Genomic DNA, 19,279 nt, shown 5'->3' with positions numbered 1-19,279 from the left:
AGGGGCTGGTGGGATTTTTATGACCGTAGAAGAAATGGGTGAAACCTGCTTCACCTGCCGACTGGGTTAGAGCAGAATAAGTCTTTGACTGTCCACACTGTTGTTTGCAAGTGATCAGGTCGGGTTTCCGTGTTCAGGCAGCGATAAGCTTTCTGCATTGTTGCCGTAGTAACGGCGAGGCGTGTGTACGTACGGTAACTGATGGCCCGTTTTTCAAATACGGAACCAAAACAAAAAGCTGCAAATGGAGAATGGAGATGAAGCATCTTTGCCTTCAGCCGTCTGTCCGGGCGCGGTGCAGAATTCCTCCGTCAACATCAGTGATGATGTTTTCAGATCTGACGCCAAAGTCACGTGGCGAGCGACGTAAAGGACAGTTTGAAAAGCGTTTTGAGCGGCCAGAGCGTCAGACCGAGACGCTTCTGTAGAAATCCGATTTGAATCGCATTTCAAACCACATACAAATGTGGCTTGAGTCTGATTTGCAAAAATTGGTTTCCATGTGTTTTTCTGCTGTTCAGACTTGATCAAATCAATCTGACTTCAGTCTGGACACGCCAAAACTCAGATTTGGGCTGCAGTCTGAACTAAGAGCCCAGACTCCATGTGACAGCTGGTTCCCTGCAGAGCAACTAACTCACCAGCCAACATGTGTGCAGATCAGGGTCAAAGGTCGATTACTGAAGAGACAGAATGAGCCGAGGTGTTTCAGTTGGTTTTATTGTGAAAGGATCTCAGAGGGAAAAGTGTTTTCCAGCATCAGGACGGAGCAGAGAGCTGACCGTCCTCCTCCTCGCTCTTCATCCCTCTGACAGTCAGCAGACTGTTTTGAAGCGAACTGCAGCCGCTGGGTCTGGACTGGTGAACTGGTGAACTGGTAATCGACAGGCGTTTGGCTTGTATTTAATTTACTGTTGAAGAACACCTTGGACCCTTAATGTCTACTGTTCCTCTTCTACTGAAGCGGGACAGCTTTGGTTCCGGACCTGCTGGTTTACCACAGAGGGAACAGTTAGGTCCGGGTCCATCTGTTCTTCAGGATCTTAATGTCCTGAGTGGATTTGCAGATTGTGGTCGTCGTTCAGCACGATGGCTGCTGACAGTCAGCACCAAATACCACAGGAGGTTAAATGACAGCGGGTCTCCAACCGCCCACCCACAGTAGAGTCATACGTTTACAGATATTTTACAGACTTTTATGCAATTCCAGAGTTTAAGACCTGGAAATGATAAAGGTCAGTTTCCAGACCTGGACCCAGCAGTCGCTAGTATCTTTCAGAACCAAATGTACTCTAAATACGTTGTAGTTGGTCAGAGTCCAGGAGCTGCTGAGCGTTCACACTGAGCAGCAGGTCAACAGTCGGTCCATTCACTTCAGAGCCGAGCGACCAGGAAACTCAGCTGATGATTGGACGCTCAAAAAGCTTCTTCTCCACGGCTCTTCACCGTCATCGGCCGTCAACAACCAGATTTCCTCACTTCCTTGTCTCATGAACAATAGTTCAAAATGGAGGAGAACTTGATTCCAGCCAATCAAAGCTTCCCAGTTCTCTACAACTTTTATTTGAAAGACGACAGGAAGAAACGTCTCAGAAATGAAGATGGAGAACGGTTGAGCCATCGTTGGGAAGATCTGAAGGAGATTTATTGAAATTTATTGAAATACCAGAGTGGCAAAATTTAATGATTTGCCTGGTAAAACTTTATAGCTGCAGACCGCTACATAGATACAGTCAGAGCTTCTGGCTCCGCCCACAACCAGTCAGAGCAGAGCGACTCATCGACCAGCTGATCAGTGTGAACGCACAGTAAGTGTCAACGGCTTTTTATACACAGAGAGAGGAAGAACATGGAGGTGGAAGAGCCTTCTGCTCCAGGAAACATGCAGCAGTGTTTCTCAACTGGTGGCTCCGGGCCCAGCAGTGAGTCCAGCAGGGTCGGACCGGGCGAACCAGTTTAAAACCACACTGACCCAGTTCAAACACTCAGCCAAACATAAGGCACAGGGGGAGGAGCTTCAGCAGGCAGGAACCGAGGTGTGTGTAAACCTCCTAACTCCAATTTAAGGGATTGTCATGTTGTAGCTTCACCTGAAGGACTGCAGGAAACAAATCCATCACCCTTCGTCTTACGAAACCCTCTAAAACCCATCAGATAACCTTAAAATCCACGGTGGGCAAGCTCCAAACAAGGCTGGCTTATTCAGCTCCTAAAAAGCTGACATTTTGGAGATAAAAGGTTTTCACACAACAGCGGCGATATGGAAATTGAGACAACAAGGATTTGGGGATTTAAAGCCTCCAGTGATTTGATTTTTAATACCAAGTAATAAAATGTGCTGCTGCTCAGTAGGAAGGTAAAGTCATGTTCAGAGTTCAGTGATAAAGGCCTGAATTACAATTAGATGGAAAATTACATTACAGAGCAACACTGCATTAAACATAACAGGCTTTCCTTTTCCCAAGAAAGATAATCTTCCTTTATTGATTGTAATTACTGACGAAATTGAGTTTGTGCTGCTGTGTGGTTATGAACTCTATTGTACTGTAATTCAATGCCATACCTATTCAAAAACAACTGTTCTGGTAAAGTTATTATTGATGACAAATGTATTTGTCACAGAGGCAGAGTTAACACCCGTCTAAAGCGCATTTTACAGCCGAACATAACGTAAACATAAAGTAAAGCTCGAATGTAAAGAACGCATTTAAGTTTTTATACTTCTGCGTTGATGTGGCGCAGCATGTCGTTCAAATCCTGAACACAGGGAGGCAGCGTTTAAAAGAAATCAGAAACAGAGAAGAAGAGAGGAACAGGAAGCAGACGTGACGACAATCACCGCTAAAAACAAACATGGACGCCACTATAGCAACGCAGCTGGAGGAATGGGATGTGTTGGAGCAGGTGGAGCTTGATCGCCCCTAATCGCCCCAATGATCGACCAATCAGAGCGCGCGACTCCGCGTAGACTCGATGTGAAGTTGAGATTCTTGGGCAGGTTCCAACACCTACACCGAGACCCTTTTCAACCCCAAATACGTGTAAAACAGCGTCAGTTTACGTGCAGAGACGCTATTTTCATTAAAGTATAAAATGCGCTTTAGTGTTAACAAATGAATATACGATGGGAGCAGCTTTCAGTGTGCGGACTCGTTTTCCCCACATTTGTCAGAGGGAAAATGAATTGTGCCTCTCTCAGGAGCGAGTGTGACTGTCACGCTCCCTTCCCATATGAACTCAAACCTCTGGGTGGCGCTGTTCATCCGCCCGGCAGCATTAGCTTACTGTCTGGTTTCATCCGGTAGTCCAGTCCAACGAGCTTATTGTGCGATCTGTCAGGAAACACTGGGGGGCGCCGCTGCTGACCGACGGGACCGTTTAAAGGGGAATACCGCTGAATTTGTTTATAAGCACTGATACAACTCAACACACATTCCAGCCATCTGCCTGTCGTGTTGCATCTCAGCATTTAGTAGGGATGGGACAATATACTGAAATTCAACATATCGTAAAACAAAAACGTGACAATCTGTATGTTGTGTCAGGAACATGAATGGTGATATCAGCTCCATGTTATTCTGCTGTCAGGAACATGAATGGTGATATCAGCTCCATGTTATTCTGCTGTAGTAATCACTAATGAGACTCTTGACCATCACAGTTTCACAAGCTCTCCATCCAAATTATATTATTGTCACTTTGAAATGACATTTTTAAATTGTTGTTTACATTCTAGCAGCCAATGGCATCGCTAGAAAGATTTGAGTCTCAGAAATAAACAGAATTCTGCACAGTCAGACTTTGTTGTATTGAATCTTGAACCCCATATCACATATTGAATCGGATCGTGAGATAAGAATATCGTCCCATCCCTAGTATATCCCTAATATACCAAGGTTAGCTAGGTTCTAATGCTTAAATATGTATTGATTTGCTGTAGGACAGTTCAGTTCCTTCAGCAGTTTGTCCCTCCAGCCTGCAGCTCCATCACATCTCAGCCCTTCAGAGGACTCGGGTTTCCCTTCAACATCGAAGAGGTGAAGGCATTGAGACGCAGGGGGACGAATCAAACTCACCTCTCTCACTCCCTGGAGGATTAACCCCTCTAACAACCAGTATAAAAATCACACAACTAATCAGATCATATAAAAAGGGTATTTGGCAGCGGCTGTGTCAGTTCAGCGGTTGGCAGAAACCCTGACAGCTTCCTGTCTGACTGATCCTGCCGACTATCAGACTGATCCTGCCGACTATTGTTTCACCGCTTTGGGACGTTCTGTTTTCTGTGAAATTCATATCTTCTCTTCAGAGGTCAGAGGTCAGCCGCTCCCGGAGCTGGTAGGGATTCAGCGTCTTGCTCAAGGACACTTGGGGTGACGGGGGATCAAGCTAGGGGCCTTCAGGTTACAGGACAGTCTCTCTCTAACCCCGACTCATTAGTTTAATCCTGTGCTGCTGCGGGACACTGGGATCCGGTGGAAACGGGTGTCGTAGGTCTTATGCGGTGCAATGTGACAGGTAACATGTGGACGAGCTCTGAAGAGTTTGGGTGCGTTAGATTGTGCACAGATCGTCACGTAAGCAGTGATCCGATCAGGTGAGTTGTGGTGAGTTGTGGTGAGTTTGGGAGTGTTTGGTGCCGGTGCGGCCCGGAGGCCGCTGCGATGCTGCGGCTGCGTTGTGCTGATGTAGCGATGATGCTGCTCGTCTGTCGCAGCTGTGACTGAGCCTGGTTATAATACCTGGTGTCAAATATATACTGTATGTAGAATTAAAGGAATACGGCCAGGAACCCAGGCAGAGCCGTGAGTGTTGACTGGAGACTGAAGCCTGCAGCAGTTTGTATTGCAGCAGATGGGAAGTCCATATCTTAGTTCAGTGGTTCTAAACGTGTGGGTCCGGGGACCACCAGTGGTCCTTGAGGGGGTTCCAGGGGGTCCCCAGCAAATTGATGCATTGTTAAACTTCAGCATTATTTCATTTACAAGAAGTGAACACCGTTAGAGAATGTAGAAGTCTGACAGTAGACTGTTCTGATCATAGTTTCTCTGTTATCTCTCTGCCTACAATACAGACAGTCATGTGATTCTGGACAAAATCAAATCTGACAATAAAAGTATTCACAGATTTGGGTCCGGTCTCATCAAATGGGGGTCTGTGGCCCAAATGTGATTGATATGAAAAAGGTTGAGAATCACTGGCTTAGTTCATGAAGCCTGTTTCAAACACGTCCCAGCAATCAAACACAGACTGTCATTTGTTATTTGGGCTACAAGCTAATGTTTTGGGTGTTTTCATAGCAAGTTTTGACTGATAACTGTGTAACTCTTTTTATTTTTTTTAAAGACTATTTTTTGGGCATTTTGCCACTGCAGCATGCTGACTTATCTTTATGCCATCAACTACTACTATCAACTACTAGCTGCTAAAAGATATTGTTGGTAAAATTTCAATTTCTCATTAATGCTAATTTGCAAACAGTAGGCTAACCACATCATTAGCCAAAACAAGCCAGTCAGATTAGCGTCACAGATTTTTTTTCTTTTATTTATTTAAAATGACCTGAGTGGGCATGCTGATATTTATTCACCATTAGCGGACAGAATAAGCTCTGGAGAAATGATCTGCTTCCACTCACAGCAGTGGGTGAAGACATACCCCCGACATACCAAAAATAAGTTTAACAGTTACACATTTATCATCTATTTCTTTTATTCTATGAAAAAAAAAAACGTCAGCTAGTAAACCAAAGAACTTACTGTCTGTTTTGATGCTGAGGTAGAATATGTTTGAAACTCGGGCTTCAATAAAGCTAAAGACTTGCCAGCAGTACAAGCTGCTGCAGGCTGTACAGATCGTCTCATGTGAAGCTCGCTCTCACGGCTCTGACACGCCTCACTTCTCCTTCTTTACAGGTTCCTGGTTGGTAACTGGTTGTAGTTTTACAGGATGCAGTGTGGAGTTTCGTACAGTCAGATATTCTGCAGTTCAGTCCAGTCCAGTTCAGTTCAGATGTGCGGCGCTAGGTGGCAGTAGATCGCACACAGCACCGACATGATTGACAGGTAGAAGAGGGCGAAGCCGGCCAACTGGGCCGGAGGGGAGGTGCCAAGTATGGGTGGAGCCATGGACAATAACATGCCCACCGTCCCGTAAACCCCGCCTCCTTTCCCGTCCAGGACCTCTCCCACTGAACACAAACTCTCCTGGGTGTGTGTGTGTGTGTGTGTGTGTGTGTGTGTGTGTGTGTGTGTGTGTGTGTGTGTGTGGTGGGGATGGGATGGATCAGAGCAAATTGGGAAAAAATAGAAGTGAGGGCAGAATAGGAAAAAAAATAGATTAAGGAAAGAGGATTGGTTGCAACAGAAAATGGATGGAAGATGAGAAGAGAGAGAAAGAGAAAGTTGTTAGTTGCAGAGAAGCAGCTTCACATCCGTTTCCTGGTCACAAGACGAGGAGGAAAAAGACGAGGAGGGGACAGTGATGTCACAGGCGGAGTTTTTCTCAGGTGTTTTTCTGGGTTTCTTTTTTGTAGTGGTATTTTATTTTATTTCTATTATCAAATTTCTGAAGAAATCGTGGAAAATATTGTGATATTCCCGAAATATACTGTATATACTATCAATATTCGATAGTATCGCCGTTTGCACTGGGGTGTGTGGAGTTTTTTTTTTTTTTTTTCAGTATTTCTTCTAAATTACATCAAATTTATGAAGAAATCACAGGAAATATTGTGAAATTCTATATGATATTCTATATGATCAAATATCGGCCCAAGCCTAATGGAGACACAGCTGGTTGGTAGCAGATTGGTGATGAAACCGTAAAGACTTTATTGTTTCTGGGCTGCTGTGACAACACTGACCACTCCTTGTGTTTTCCTCCTAGGTTCAGCCTTACAGTTGGGTTAGCAGGTTTCAGAAGATAGGGACAAGTTAACTAACTGACAGCAGGCTCAGATCCCAGGTCAGTTACTATACTGGCTGTTCCTGTAGCTGCTAAGGGAATCAGTCTGTCTCTCTGTGTGTGTGTATGTGTTTGTGTGTGTGTTACCTGTGGAACACCGATCCTGCGACACGCCTCCAGGAAGTTCTCGACGTTTCGCCGACACTTGGCCATGGTGAGTTTAGGCTGGAGGGAGAGAGAGAGGGCGAGTCACAACAGAGAGACTTAGTCAAGCAGGGATTCTACTGCTACTATTACAAGCAGCAGCAGTAGCAGTACTAGTTTGCCTGGTCCAGACCTTTGACTCCGCCCACTCCACCGAGTTGACTGCTTCTGGTCTGGCATTGTGACATGAAACAGCGGTTTCTTGGTTGAAAAATGATCGGTCCAATGAGCGCCGGGGGGACTAACGATTAGCCAATCAGCGCCACGGACGGGACTAACGCCGTTGTCAAGCGTTGTCAAGCTGTGCGCCGAAACCAAGGAGGAGTAATAACAACAATGGCGACCGCTGTAGACAAGATAGACGCTGCTATCGAGGCTGTTCTAAATCGATTAAAAGTACTAATTACTTTGAAATCCGAACAGCACTCTGCTTTGAAAGCATTTATTCAAAGGGGAGATGTTTTTTTTCGCATCAGTGTCGACTTAAAATGACGTTAGATTCAGGCGGATACGTCGGTCTCTAGTGATTGGTTAGGGAAAATCGAATCCCCCACGGAAATCGGTTAGAGTGGAGGCAACGTCAGACTGAAGATGGAAATGGAGAGTAACGAGTCGACAATCCTGTCTGATATCAGGCAAAGTACTAGTAGTATTCTTCTGTCTTTTTAATGTTGTTCTGCCTATAGCCCTGCCAGTTCCTGGCGGCTGCACTCACCACAGCAGGGGAGGGAACATGGATGCTGGGGACGGAGCGCGGACGCACGTGATTGGCCAGATGACACAGCACCACCCCGTCCGTCAACGCTGCTCCCAGGTCGCTAGGCAACGACACCTTGAGACGAGCCTCGATGTTCTGGAGGGGGGGGGGGGGACAGACAGGCAGAGAGACAGACAGACAGGCAGGAAGAGAGACAGATAGATCAAAATACAAACCATCAAAAACCGCCAACATTTAAATGAAGAAGTTTAAGAAGTTTGAAGAAGTGCAGTCTGTAATGTTTCATGATTTTACCCTCAGAGCGATCACACCTGAACGCCATCAATCTATTACTGCTGTTAGAACAAATCTCAATATTCCAATTTCAGTCCAATGTCAAAAAAGTCTGACCCAATTTGAACCCAACTGCATTTAGAATTCTTTTTTTTTTTTTACAGCTGACTGAATGAACACATCACTGGTTCCTCGTGCCTTGGCTCCAGAGACTCTGTAACTCTCTGATACTCTTCTACCAGCCTGCTAGTATGTTTTAATAAAGTAATCAATACTCATATCAGCTCTGAAACACTGGTATCAATACAGCTTTCTCCTGTGCTGTAAACTGTGATGTAGTTTGATAGTGTTCAGTATAGAGGAGTGATGCAGTTTGATAGAGATGTAGTTTATAGTGATGTAGTTGATAGTGATGTAGTTTGATAGTGATGTAGTTGATAGTGATGTAGTTTGATAGTGACGTAGTTTGATAGTGATGTAGTTTGATAGTGATGTAGTTTAATTGAGTTGTAGTTTGATAGTGATGCAGTTGATAGTGATGTAGTTTGATAGTGATGTAGTTTGATAGTGATGTAGTTTGATAGTGTTGTGTTTAATAGTGATGTAGTTGATAGTGATGTAGTTTGATAGTGTTGTAGTTGATAGTGATGTAGTTGATAGTGTTGTAGTTGATAGTGATGTAGTTGATAGTGCTGTAGTTGATAGTGATGTAGTTTGATAGTGTTGTGTTTGATAGTGATGTAGTTGATAGTGATGTAGTTTGATAGTGTTGTGTTTGATAGTGATGTAGTTGATAGTGATGTAGTTTGATAGTGTTGTAGTTGATAGTGATGTAGTTGATAGTGATGTAGTTTGATAGTGATGTAGTTTGACTCACATGTAGTTTGATAGTGATGTAGTTGATAGTGATGTAGTTTGATAGTGTTGTGTTTGATAGTGATGTAGTTGATAGTGATGTAGTTTGATAGTGTTGTAGTTGATAGTGATGTAGTTGATAGTGATGTAGTTTGATAGTGATGTAGTTTGACTCACATGTAGTTTGATAGTGATGCAGTTTGTTAGTGATGTAGTCGATAGTGATGTAGTTTGATAGTGATGTAGTTTAATTGAGTTGTAGTTTGATAGTGATGCAGTTGATAGTGATGTAGTTTGATAGTGATGTAGTTTGACTCAGATGTAGTTTGATTCAGTTGTAGTTTGTTAGTGATGTAGTTGATAGTGATGTAGTTGAAAGTTATGTAGTTTGATAGTGATGTAGTTTGATAATGATGTAGCTTGAGAGTGATGTAGTTTGATAGTGATGTACAGTAGTTGATAGTGATGTAGTTAATAGTGATGTGGTTTGATAGTGATTTAGTTGATAGTGATGTAGTTTGAAAGTGATGTAGTTAAGTGATGTAGTTTGATAGTGATGTACAGTAGTTGATAGTGATGTAGTTGATAGTGATGTAGTTGATAGTGATGTAGTTTGATAGTGATGTAGTTTGATAGTGATGTAGTTTGACAGTGATGTAGTTGATAGTGATGTAGTTTGATAGTGATGTAGTTTGACAGTGATGTAGTTGATAGTGATGTAGTTGATAGTGATGTAGTTGATAGTGATGTACAGTAGCTGATAGTGATGTAGTTTGATAGTGATGTAGTTGATAGTGATGTAGTTTGATAGTGATGTAGTTGATAGTGATGTAGTTTGATAGTGATGTAGTTGATAGTGATGTAGTTTGATAGTGATGTAGTTGATAGTGATGTACAGTAGCTGATAGTGATGCAGTTGATAGTGATGTAGTTTGATAGTGATGTAGTTGATAGTGATGTAGTTTGATAGTGATGTAGTTGATAGTGATGTAGTTTGATAATTATGTAGTTTGATAGTAATGTAGTTGATAGTGATGTAGTTTGATAGTGATGTAGTTGACAGTGATGTAGTTTGATAGTGATGTTGTTGACAGTGATGTTGTTGACAGTGATGTAGTTTGATAGTGATGTAGTTGATAGTGATGTAGTTTGATAGTGATGTAGTTTGATAGTGATGTAGTTTGATAGTGATGTGGTTTGATTGAGTTGTAGTTTGATAGTGATGTACAGCAGTTGATAGTGATGTAGTCTATAGTGATGATGAACACCATCATCATGCATGCTTGTGTGGAATCTGATCAAAGTGTCTCTGTGAATCAGTTCAGGTTCAGGTCTTCCTATAGACAGGCAGTGTTATGGTAGATCTAGTATTGATCAGATCTCCAGTCAGAATGTGATCAATCAGACTGGATCAGGTCCCTCTCAGCTGGACTGACCTTGCGGAGCTGCTCCACCAGCTCGGCCTCCTCCCCCACCAGGACAGGAGGAGGAGCAGCAGGGGGAGGAGCCTCCTCTGAGGGGGGAGGAGCTGCAGCGTCACCTACAGGCCAGAAAAGAGACAACAGGTCAGCAGTCACATGACTGTCCTCTTGAAACCCTATTGGTCCACCAGCTGACAGGTAAAGGCCATGGCCCCATGCCGAAAGGTCACAGTTCCAGTTAACAAACTCCAGTACAACACAGTCTTCTACTGGTTTCTACTGGGAGCTGACCACAGTCTTCTACTGGTTTCTACTGGGAGTGCCTTGCTCAAGGGCTCCTCAACAGCACCTACCTCTCCTCTTCTCCTCCCTCTGGCTGAGGCGAAACAGGAAGCTGTCTGGTCTCTGAGTGGCTGCCCGGCAGGAGGCCACGCCTCCAGAACTGGGGTAAGAAGGGGATTGATTGGCTGGAAGAAAAGGAGGGGGCGGAGTCAACATTAGTGCAAAAATGATAATAGACAGAAAAGGTTTGAGGCATCAGACGCGCAAGAAATAGTGTTGTTCAGAAAAGCCCTAATCGTCCTAACTGTCAGACATGAAACATGACTGGTCAGGCTGGGCAGACTGGTTCAGCTTCATGTTTCCATGAATAAACCAGTTAATAGGATATTGGACTGAGCAACAGTAGCTTTCTGCTAATACAGGAATAACAAATGATTATCCAATAGTAATGAAGATAGGAAGTGCTGCTGTTGATGTCAGAATGTACCCATAATGCAGTGGGAGGAGCCAAGTGTGCTGGTGTGGTCTTACCTGTAGGCGACAGGGCGGCTCGCTCCTCACCCTGCACAACACACAACACAGCACAGAGTTACACACCTACACATGTCAGACAGACAGACAGAGACAGACAGACAGACAGACAGACAGACAGACAGACAGACAGACAGAGACAGACAGACAGAGACAGACAGAGACAGACAGAGACAGACAGAGACAGACAGACAGAGACAGACAGAGACAGACAGAGACAGACAGAGACAGACAGACAGACAGACAAACAGACAGACAGACAGAGACAGACAGAGACAGACAGACAGACAGACAGAGACAGACAGAGACAGACAGACAGACAGACAGACAGAGACAGACAGACAGACAGACAGACAGAGACAGACAGAGACAGACAGACAGAGACAGACAAACAGACAGACAGACAGAGACAGACAGACAGAGACAGACAGAGACAGACAGACAGACAGACAGACAGAGACAGACAGACAGACAGACAGAGACAGACAGACAGACAGACAGAGACAGACAGACAGACAGACAGACAGACAGACAGACAGAAGAGTCCAGCTGGACAGATGTGGACTCTGGCGCTGATGTTCCTGGACTGAAACTGACCACACATTTTGTACCAATATTGAATATCTTTAAATGAGGCTGCTTCTGAAAGATCATGGGACACAAACCACTGAGGCAGGGTGAGACAACCAGTACAAACCATTAAAACCAGTACAAACCATTAAAACCAGTACAAACCATTACCACACTACTACTTCTCAGCCTTGGACAATGACACTCGTCACACAAAGTCAAATTACATAAATACCTCTTTTAATCTGCTGTAAACCACAGACAGGCAGGCAGATAGACCGGCAGGCAGGCAGGCAGACAGACAGGCAGACAGACAGACAGACAGACAGACAGACAGACAGACAGGCAGACAGACAGACAGGCAGACAGACAGACAGCAGCATGCAGGGTGCAGTACCTGCAGCAGACAAGAAGCGGAGCCGTCTGCAGGATGAGAATGACACCCGTCTATAGACACTCCAGTTAGAGACTGAGAGACAGACAGGGAGACAGACAGACAGGGAGACAGACAGAAAGACAGGAAGGAAGGAAGACAGAGAGACAGAAAGAAAGAAAAGAATGACAAACAGAGAAAGTGACAGAAATAAAAGGATGAAGGTTTAAATTTAAACAGAAAGGAAACCAGAACTCAGAGGAATGAGAAACACAGACCAAGAGTACACACTGCGCACTAACTGTGTGTGTGTGTGTGTGTGTGTGTGTGTGTGTATGTGTGTGTGTGTATGTGTGTGTGTCACCTGTCTGTGTGTACCAGGCCTTCTCTTTATTGTGTTGGTATTAGTGTCTATCTCAAACACCAGGACACACTGACAGACAGACAGACAGACAGACAGACAGACAGACAGACAGGAGAAACAACAACAAAAGGAGGGAAGAACTAACCGAAGAGCAAATTAGGAAAAAACAAAGATTAAAAAGAAAAAGACAAATGAAAAACAGGCAAAGCAAGCAAAAAAACGCAAAAAAAGAATGAAGGAATGAAAAACAAGAGGAGGAGAGGATAGTGGAGAAAAGAGTGTTAATGCAGCAGTCTGTTATATCGATCCAACAGCCGGAACAAAAGACTGGAAATGCTAAATGCTTTATTATTTACTCTTCTGCTAATAATGAAATACAATATAAAAACAAAATTTCTTTTCATCTTTACACATTTAAATTAAATTTACATTTAATTTAATTGTGCAGTGAATAGTAAAGCATTCTAATTTTGATCCTCCATAGATTCTCTCCAAGCCTTCAGTAATTCAGTGTTTATTTCCTAGAACAGTATTTTGTAGCTAAGCGACATCAGCCAGATGCTGATTGGCTGGGAGCTGTATTTGTTGCCTGGCAACAGGAGCTATATTGCACTTTCTACCAGGAACCACAGACACTTTAGTGGCTTCTACTAGTGCAGACAGACAGCTCTGGTTGCAACAAGTCAGACAGGCAGACAGACAGACAGTCAGACAGACAGACAGACAGACAGACAGTCAGACAGACAGACAGACAGACAGTCAGACAGACAGACAGTCAGACAGACAGGCAGACAGCTCTGTTTCCTCTGTGATTTTCTGATTTCTGTATTCATCATCATAAACTCATTCATTGTAAACATTACTACAACGTGAGTCTAAACTCTGCTTCAGTCTCCCTGCTCTGTTGTGGTCTGTGTCTGGTTGTTTTGGTTCTGGTTCTGACATGGTGGGGTGTCGGCGGTAGTCGCGGGGTGTCGGCGGTAGTCGCGGGGTGTCGGCGGTAGTCTCGGGTGTCGGCGGTAGTCGCGGGGTGTCGGCGGTAGTCGCGGGTCTCGTGATAGTCGCGGGTGTCGGCGGTAGTCGCGGGTGTCGGCGGTAGTCGCGGGGTGTCGGCGGTAGTCGCGGGTCTCGTGATAGTCGCGGGTGTCGGCGGTAGTCGCGGGTGTCGGCGGTAGTCGCGGGTGTCGGCGGTAGTCGCGGGTGTCGGCAGTAGTCGCGGGTGTCGGCGGTAGTCGCGGGTGTCGGCGGTAGTCGCGGGTGTCGGCGGTAGTCGCGGGTGTCGGCGGTAGTCGCGGGTGTCGTGGTAGTCGCGGGTGTCGTGGTAGTCGCGGGTGTGGTGGTAGTCGCGGGTGTGGTGGTAGTTGCGGGTGTCGGCGGTAGTCTCAGGGTGTCGGCGGTAGTCGCGGGTGTCGCCGGTAGTCGCGGGTGTCGGCGGTAGTCGCGGGTGTGGTGGTAGTTGCGGGTGTCGGCGGTAGTCTCAGGGTGTCGGCGGTAGTCGCGGGTGTGGTGGTAGTCGCGGGTGTCGGCGGTAGTCGCGGGTGTCAGCGGTAGTCGTGGGTGTCGGCGGTAGTCGCGGGTGTGGTGGTAGTCGCGGGTGGCGTGGTAGTCGCGGGTGTCGGCGGTAGTCGCGGGTGTGGCGGTAGTCGCGGGTGTCGGCGGTAGTCGCGGGTGTCAGCGGTAGTCTCGGGTGTCGGCGGTAGTCGCGGGTGTCGGCGGTATTCTCGGGGTGTCAGCGGTAGTCTCGGGGTGTCGGCGGTAGTCTCAGGGTGTCGGCGGTAGTCGCGGGTGTCGGCGGTAGTCTCGGGGTGTCGGCGGTAGTCGCGGGTGTCGGCGGTAGTCTCAGGGTGTCGGCGGTAGTCGCGAGTGTTGGCGGTAGTCGCGGGTGTCGGCGGTAGTCTTGGGGTGTCGGCGGTAGTCTCGGGGTGTCGGCGGTAGTCTCGGGGTGTCGGCGGTAGTCGCGGGTGTCGGCGGTAGTCGCGGGTGTCAGCGGTAGTCTCGGGGTGTCAGCGGTAGTCTCGGGGTGTCAGCGGTAGTCTCAGGGTGTCGGCGGTAGTCGCGGGTGTCGGCGGTAGTCTCGGGGTGTCGGCGGTAGTCGCGGGTGTCGGCGGTAGTCTCAGGGTGTCGGCGGTAGTCGTGGGTGTCGGCGGTAGTCGCGGGTGTCGGCGGTAGTCGCGGGTGTCGGCGGTAGTCGCGGGGTGTCGGCGGTAGTCGCGGGTGTCGGTGGTAGTCGCGGGTGTCGGCGGTAGTCGCGGGTGTCGGCGGTAGTCGCGGGTGTCGTGGTAGTCGCGGGTGTCGTGGTAGTCGCGGGTGTCGGCGGTAGTCGCGGGTGTCGGCGGTAGTCGCGGGGTGTCGGCGGTAGTCGCGGGTGTCGGTGGTAGTCGCGGGTGTCGGCGGTAGTCGCGGGTGTCGGCGGTAGTCGCGGGTGTCGTGGTAGTCGCGGGTGTCGTGGTAGTCGCGGGTGTCGGCGGTAGTCGCGGGTGTCGGCGGTAGTCGCGGGTGTCGTGGTAGTCGCGGGTGTCGTGGTAGTCGCGGGTGTTGGGTGTCGGTGGTAGTCGGTGGTAGTCGCGGGTGTGGTGGTAGTCGCGGGTGTCGTGGTGGTCGCGGGTGTCCGTGGTAAAAAGCCGTCCAGAGAGTCCACATGGACAGAAGGCAGCTCAGCTGGAGCCACTAGCAGATTTAGGAGATGGAGAGACTCTGTCCTGACTGAACGGACACTAGAGCAGTAACAATAACAGGCTGATTTGCACCTGAACACATAAAGTACTGTTGGCTACAACTAATTAACAACCAGATAAACACCAGTAGGGATAAACTCATTGCCTGAAAACTCACTGTTTCAAGAAATACCTCAACTTCTCCTCTTCTCACTCTGACACTCTTCTATCTACCTCTTTCCTCAGACCTTGTGTCTTTCCCTTCACTTCTCTTATCATCCATGATCATTCTAGGCTGCTGTGGCCTGTTGGCCTCACTGGAGTCTCTCTGGATAAGACAGTCAGATAGATGACTAAAACATCAAACGTTAAACGGATAAACAGTGTAAATCTGGTAAGAGGATGCAGCAGTACTGGGGGTGGGTGGGGTTATAATGATGGGATGAGGGGGGGATTGGTTGATGAATGATTGACAGGTTGGTTGGTCAGGTGGGGGTTTCAGTCTGTTGGGTGTGGAGGCATTTTGGTGCTTTAGTATGCCGCAAATGCAGCAAATACAAACTGTCATGTTCGACAGTGTAAGTATAGTCAATATGTATGTAAGTTAGCATGTAGTAGTGGATGTTACATTGCATGCCAATTAATATAGTCCAGTCAAAACAGGCCAGAAAAAGACCACGGCTGATTATCAATACGCGTTCTTGTGCGTTCTTGTGTCCTCCGTGACGCGTTTTACGTAATATCTAACCGCCGAAGCACGATTCCAAATCAAAAGGACGACAGGACAGAGGACAGATAGAAACCCCGGAAGTTTCCTTGCCAACCTCAAAATATCGAGGATGCATCGGGTGGAGACTTGACCGACAAGAACGGATTGAAAGCCCCAAGATTCATTGCGACAACGGCGAGCAGCGCTGCGGTCTACAGCACAGAGCCGGGTAACAGCTGAGGAAAGTAACAGCTGTGTGTTTTAATTAATCAGCACGTGATGTGAAGCTCACAGTCCATCTCAAACTGCAAGGAAGCTTCTCTGTGCTTACTTTCATGAGAAGAACGTTCTCCACAAGACGACTTGGGAAGAACGTTCTCCACAAGACGACTTGGAAAGAACGTTCTCCACAAGACGACTTGGAAAGAACGTTCTCCACAAGACGACTTGGAAAGAACGTTCTCCACAAGACGACTTGGAAAGAACGTTCTCCAAAAGGACACAAGTATCGACTTGGCGTTCTTGGTTTTGATAATCAGCCCAAATCATTCCGATTTGCGCAACATCACCAAAATGGGTTCACCTGTACAGTAAATTGGTATCCATGTACAGCACTGCTCATGTATACCACTTTTGGCAATTTTATGCAAATATAAATGATTCATGTCCATTTGTCCTGGACTAATAAGAAAACATTTACATCGTAGTTTAGTTTAGTTAGTATAGTTTTTTGGGGGTGTGGCCAAACTCTTACCATGAAGAGGGCGGAGTCATCTGTGTGGGTGGAGCGTCTGGAGGGGTAGACAGTCTGGACAGACACACAAACACAAACCAACACAGACAAACACACACACACACAAACACACACACACACACACACACACAGACAAGACAGATGTGATGTGAAGGGATATATTGCAGATTGGGGGGTGGGGGTGGGGGTGGGGTCTATATGGGCTGAGACAAACAGGGAATCTGCAGATCTCAGAAAGCCAAATTTAACACTTTTTCAGACCTTTTCAGTGCTGCCTGGAATCGAATTTCAGACCAATTTAAAACCCAAAGTAAGCGGACAGGGTGCAGATTGTACCACCAACCCTGTTATTAAACCTGTAAAGACCTCTAATTACAGTATTTTAGGTGTTTTAATACTTATAAAGGCCTTAAGTTTACATGATTTATTTTAAGACATTTTCAGACTCGTGGATACCCTGATAAATATGTGGGAGGGGCAATATATTTAAATTTAAGATGATCTAATTATTCAAATAATTTCTGCTTGTTTAGATATGAACCAGCGGTGAGACAGGAGAGATGGGATGTGTGTGTGTGTGTGTGTGTGTGTGTGTGTGTGTGTGTGTGTGGGGGTCTTGGGCAGTGTTGACGTCACATGGCCCGTCAGCCCCCTGTCTGTCTCCCAACACTGACCGGACACAGACACAGTGTGATGAACACATAACAGACATGAACAGACTGACAGAGCCTCACCTCGCTGTCTGGACTGGACTTGGTGGGACTCTGAGCTGCTTTATGCTGCAAAACAACACCGACACACCACATTAGTATTAGATTGTTTTTTCTTTTCTTCACCCGCCCCCCCCCCCATTTCCATACCGTCCTACCTTAACGAAGGTGATGACGGCGTCTCTCTGCAGGGAGCGTGACTTCTGCCTCTCCTCCTCGTACCTCAGGGCAGCCAGCTGGGCCTCCCTCCTCACCCGCTCCACTCCCCCCCCTCCCCCCCCCTCCTAACCCCGACCCCGCTCTCTGAGGAGACACAAGGAGCAAGGATGACATAAAAGACCAAGGAGGTAGGGACAGAAACACAGGGATGTAGCAGGAGTTGTCACCCAGCTCACCCAGAAGAAGGCGATATATCACTTCAATATCAATAAATCAACGGGGCTGATGGGAAATGTAGTCTTAATGTGGAGAAACACTAGAACTAACAACACTACTGGAGTGAGATAGAGGAGACAATATCAGCTCCACCAGGCTCTCACTGGTTTACAGTCATTATATCGAGGTAAGAATATTCATTTTACAGTGATATATTGATGGTGAAAATGCTATAATACATTGTTAAAGGGTTCTGCTGTGGTACAAGCCTAAAGAACCATTCTCTGGTTCTACACAGAGCCCTTTTCATTAAGAGAGAGAGTGTGTGTGTGTGTGTGTGTGTGTGTGTGTGTGTCTCCTCTGTCCCTCCACTCCACAGCAGCTTGATTTAATTCAGACACAGACAGCAGGGTGTATTACCTGATTATGGGAGCTAGGGGGCGCTGTTACACCATCAACCACACTCCTGAGAGACAGACAGGGGGACAGACAGGGGGACAGACAGGGGGACAGACAGGGGGAGATGATGTTAGACAGCACACAGCTTGTTAAGCAGTTTGCAGCAGTCAGAAGCAGCAGGGGGCGCTACAGACCTGCTACTGGAAATACTGAAAAACTTCACATAATTGGTTTTCCTCATATTCTCTTCATGGATCTAAACTAATATGAATCTAAACTGATGTGAATCTAAACTCCAGGCTGGTAAATGATTCCTTCCTTCCTTCCTTCTCTCCCTTCCTTCTTTCCTTCTCTCCCTTTCCTTTCATTCTTTATCCCCATTTCCTCTGTATACAGTTACGGTCATCAGCTAGTAATGTGTGTGTGTGTGTGTGTGTGTGTGTGTACCTGTTGTGTCTCCTTGCCTCCTCTGACCTGGAGGAGTTAGTTTTGACTGGAGAACCCTGGTGAGACAGACAGACAGACAGACAGACAGACAGTCAGACAGACAGACAGACAGACAGACAGACAGTCTGTCAGCAATACTAAATACTAAAACTAAATGGGTTCTGGAAGACTTGATGAGCTTGAGTTTAATTGTTCTATGAATATTCTGAAACAAACTCAAACTAAATATTAGAGTTCCTCCCAGTGAAGAAGAGAGCAGCAGTTTAAATCTTTAAGCTTTAGTTTCTGTCTCATGTTCCAGACTGTAGCTGCAGGAAGAGACTGGCTGTGGTTGGTCTGTTGGCTTGACTGGGTTGTGATTGACAGGAGGCGGGGCCTAACGTAACAGCAGAGAACGTTAGCCATTGGCTGAAAGAATGAAAGATTGAGTTTGGAGAGGAAAATGTGGAAATCCGACACGTAGAAACCCGGAAGCGATATCTTGCCTCTTCCTGTTTACTAGCAGCAGGCAGAAGCCTCATGGGAAATGACAGAAGCTGGATGGAAAGTTTCTGTGCTCACAAGCAAGAAGCAAGAAATTATGCGAGTCATAGCGATGGAAACACACGTGTTTCACGTGTTTCTAACATGTCAGGCGGCGGCCGCTCTGATCCGTCTGTCTGTCGTCTCTGTTCACTTCAGTTCATCTCCACTGACAGCTGTCTGTTGTCTGTCTGTTGTCAGACAGACTGATG

The 19,279-nt window shown here is 46.5% G+C and overlaps 1 protein-coding gene across 1 annotated transcript in view; it reads right to left on the bottom strand.

Annotated features, from left to right (window-relative positions):
• Window positions 1-19,279, bottom strand: part of lrch3 (leucine-rich repeats and calponin homology (CH) domain containing 3) — a 35,891-nt gene that overhangs the window by 1,431 nt on the left and 15,181 nt on the right. Inside the window, 11 exon segments of the mRNA XM_078284180.1 lie at window positions 7,054-7,131; window positions 7,826-7,963; window positions 10,393-10,496; window positions 10,731-10,844; window positions 11,191-11,221; window positions 16,615-16,668; window positions 17,349-17,393; window positions 17,483-17,606; window positions 17,608-17,627; window positions 18,120-18,165; window positions 18,546-18,601. Of these exon segments, the coding sequence (XP_078140306.1) occupies window positions 7,054-7,131; window positions 7,826-7,963; window positions 10,393-10,496; window positions 10,731-10,844; window positions 11,191-11,221; window positions 16,615-16,668; window positions 17,349-17,393; window positions 17,483-17,606; window positions 17,608-17,627; window positions 18,120-18,165; window positions 18,546-18,601 (810 nt within the window).

The sequence above is a fragment of the Centroberyx gerrardi genome, chromosome 6 (genome assembly GCF_048128805.1).
Source record: "Centroberyx gerrardi isolate f3 chromosome 6, fCenGer3.hap1.cur.20231027, whole genome shotgun sequence".
NCBI lineage: Eukaryota > Metazoa > Chordata > Actinopteri > Beryciformes > Berycidae > Centroberyx > Centroberyx gerrardi.
Note: the sequence above shows the minus strand (reverse complement) of the source record. Positions and strands in the feature narration are given on the sequence as shown.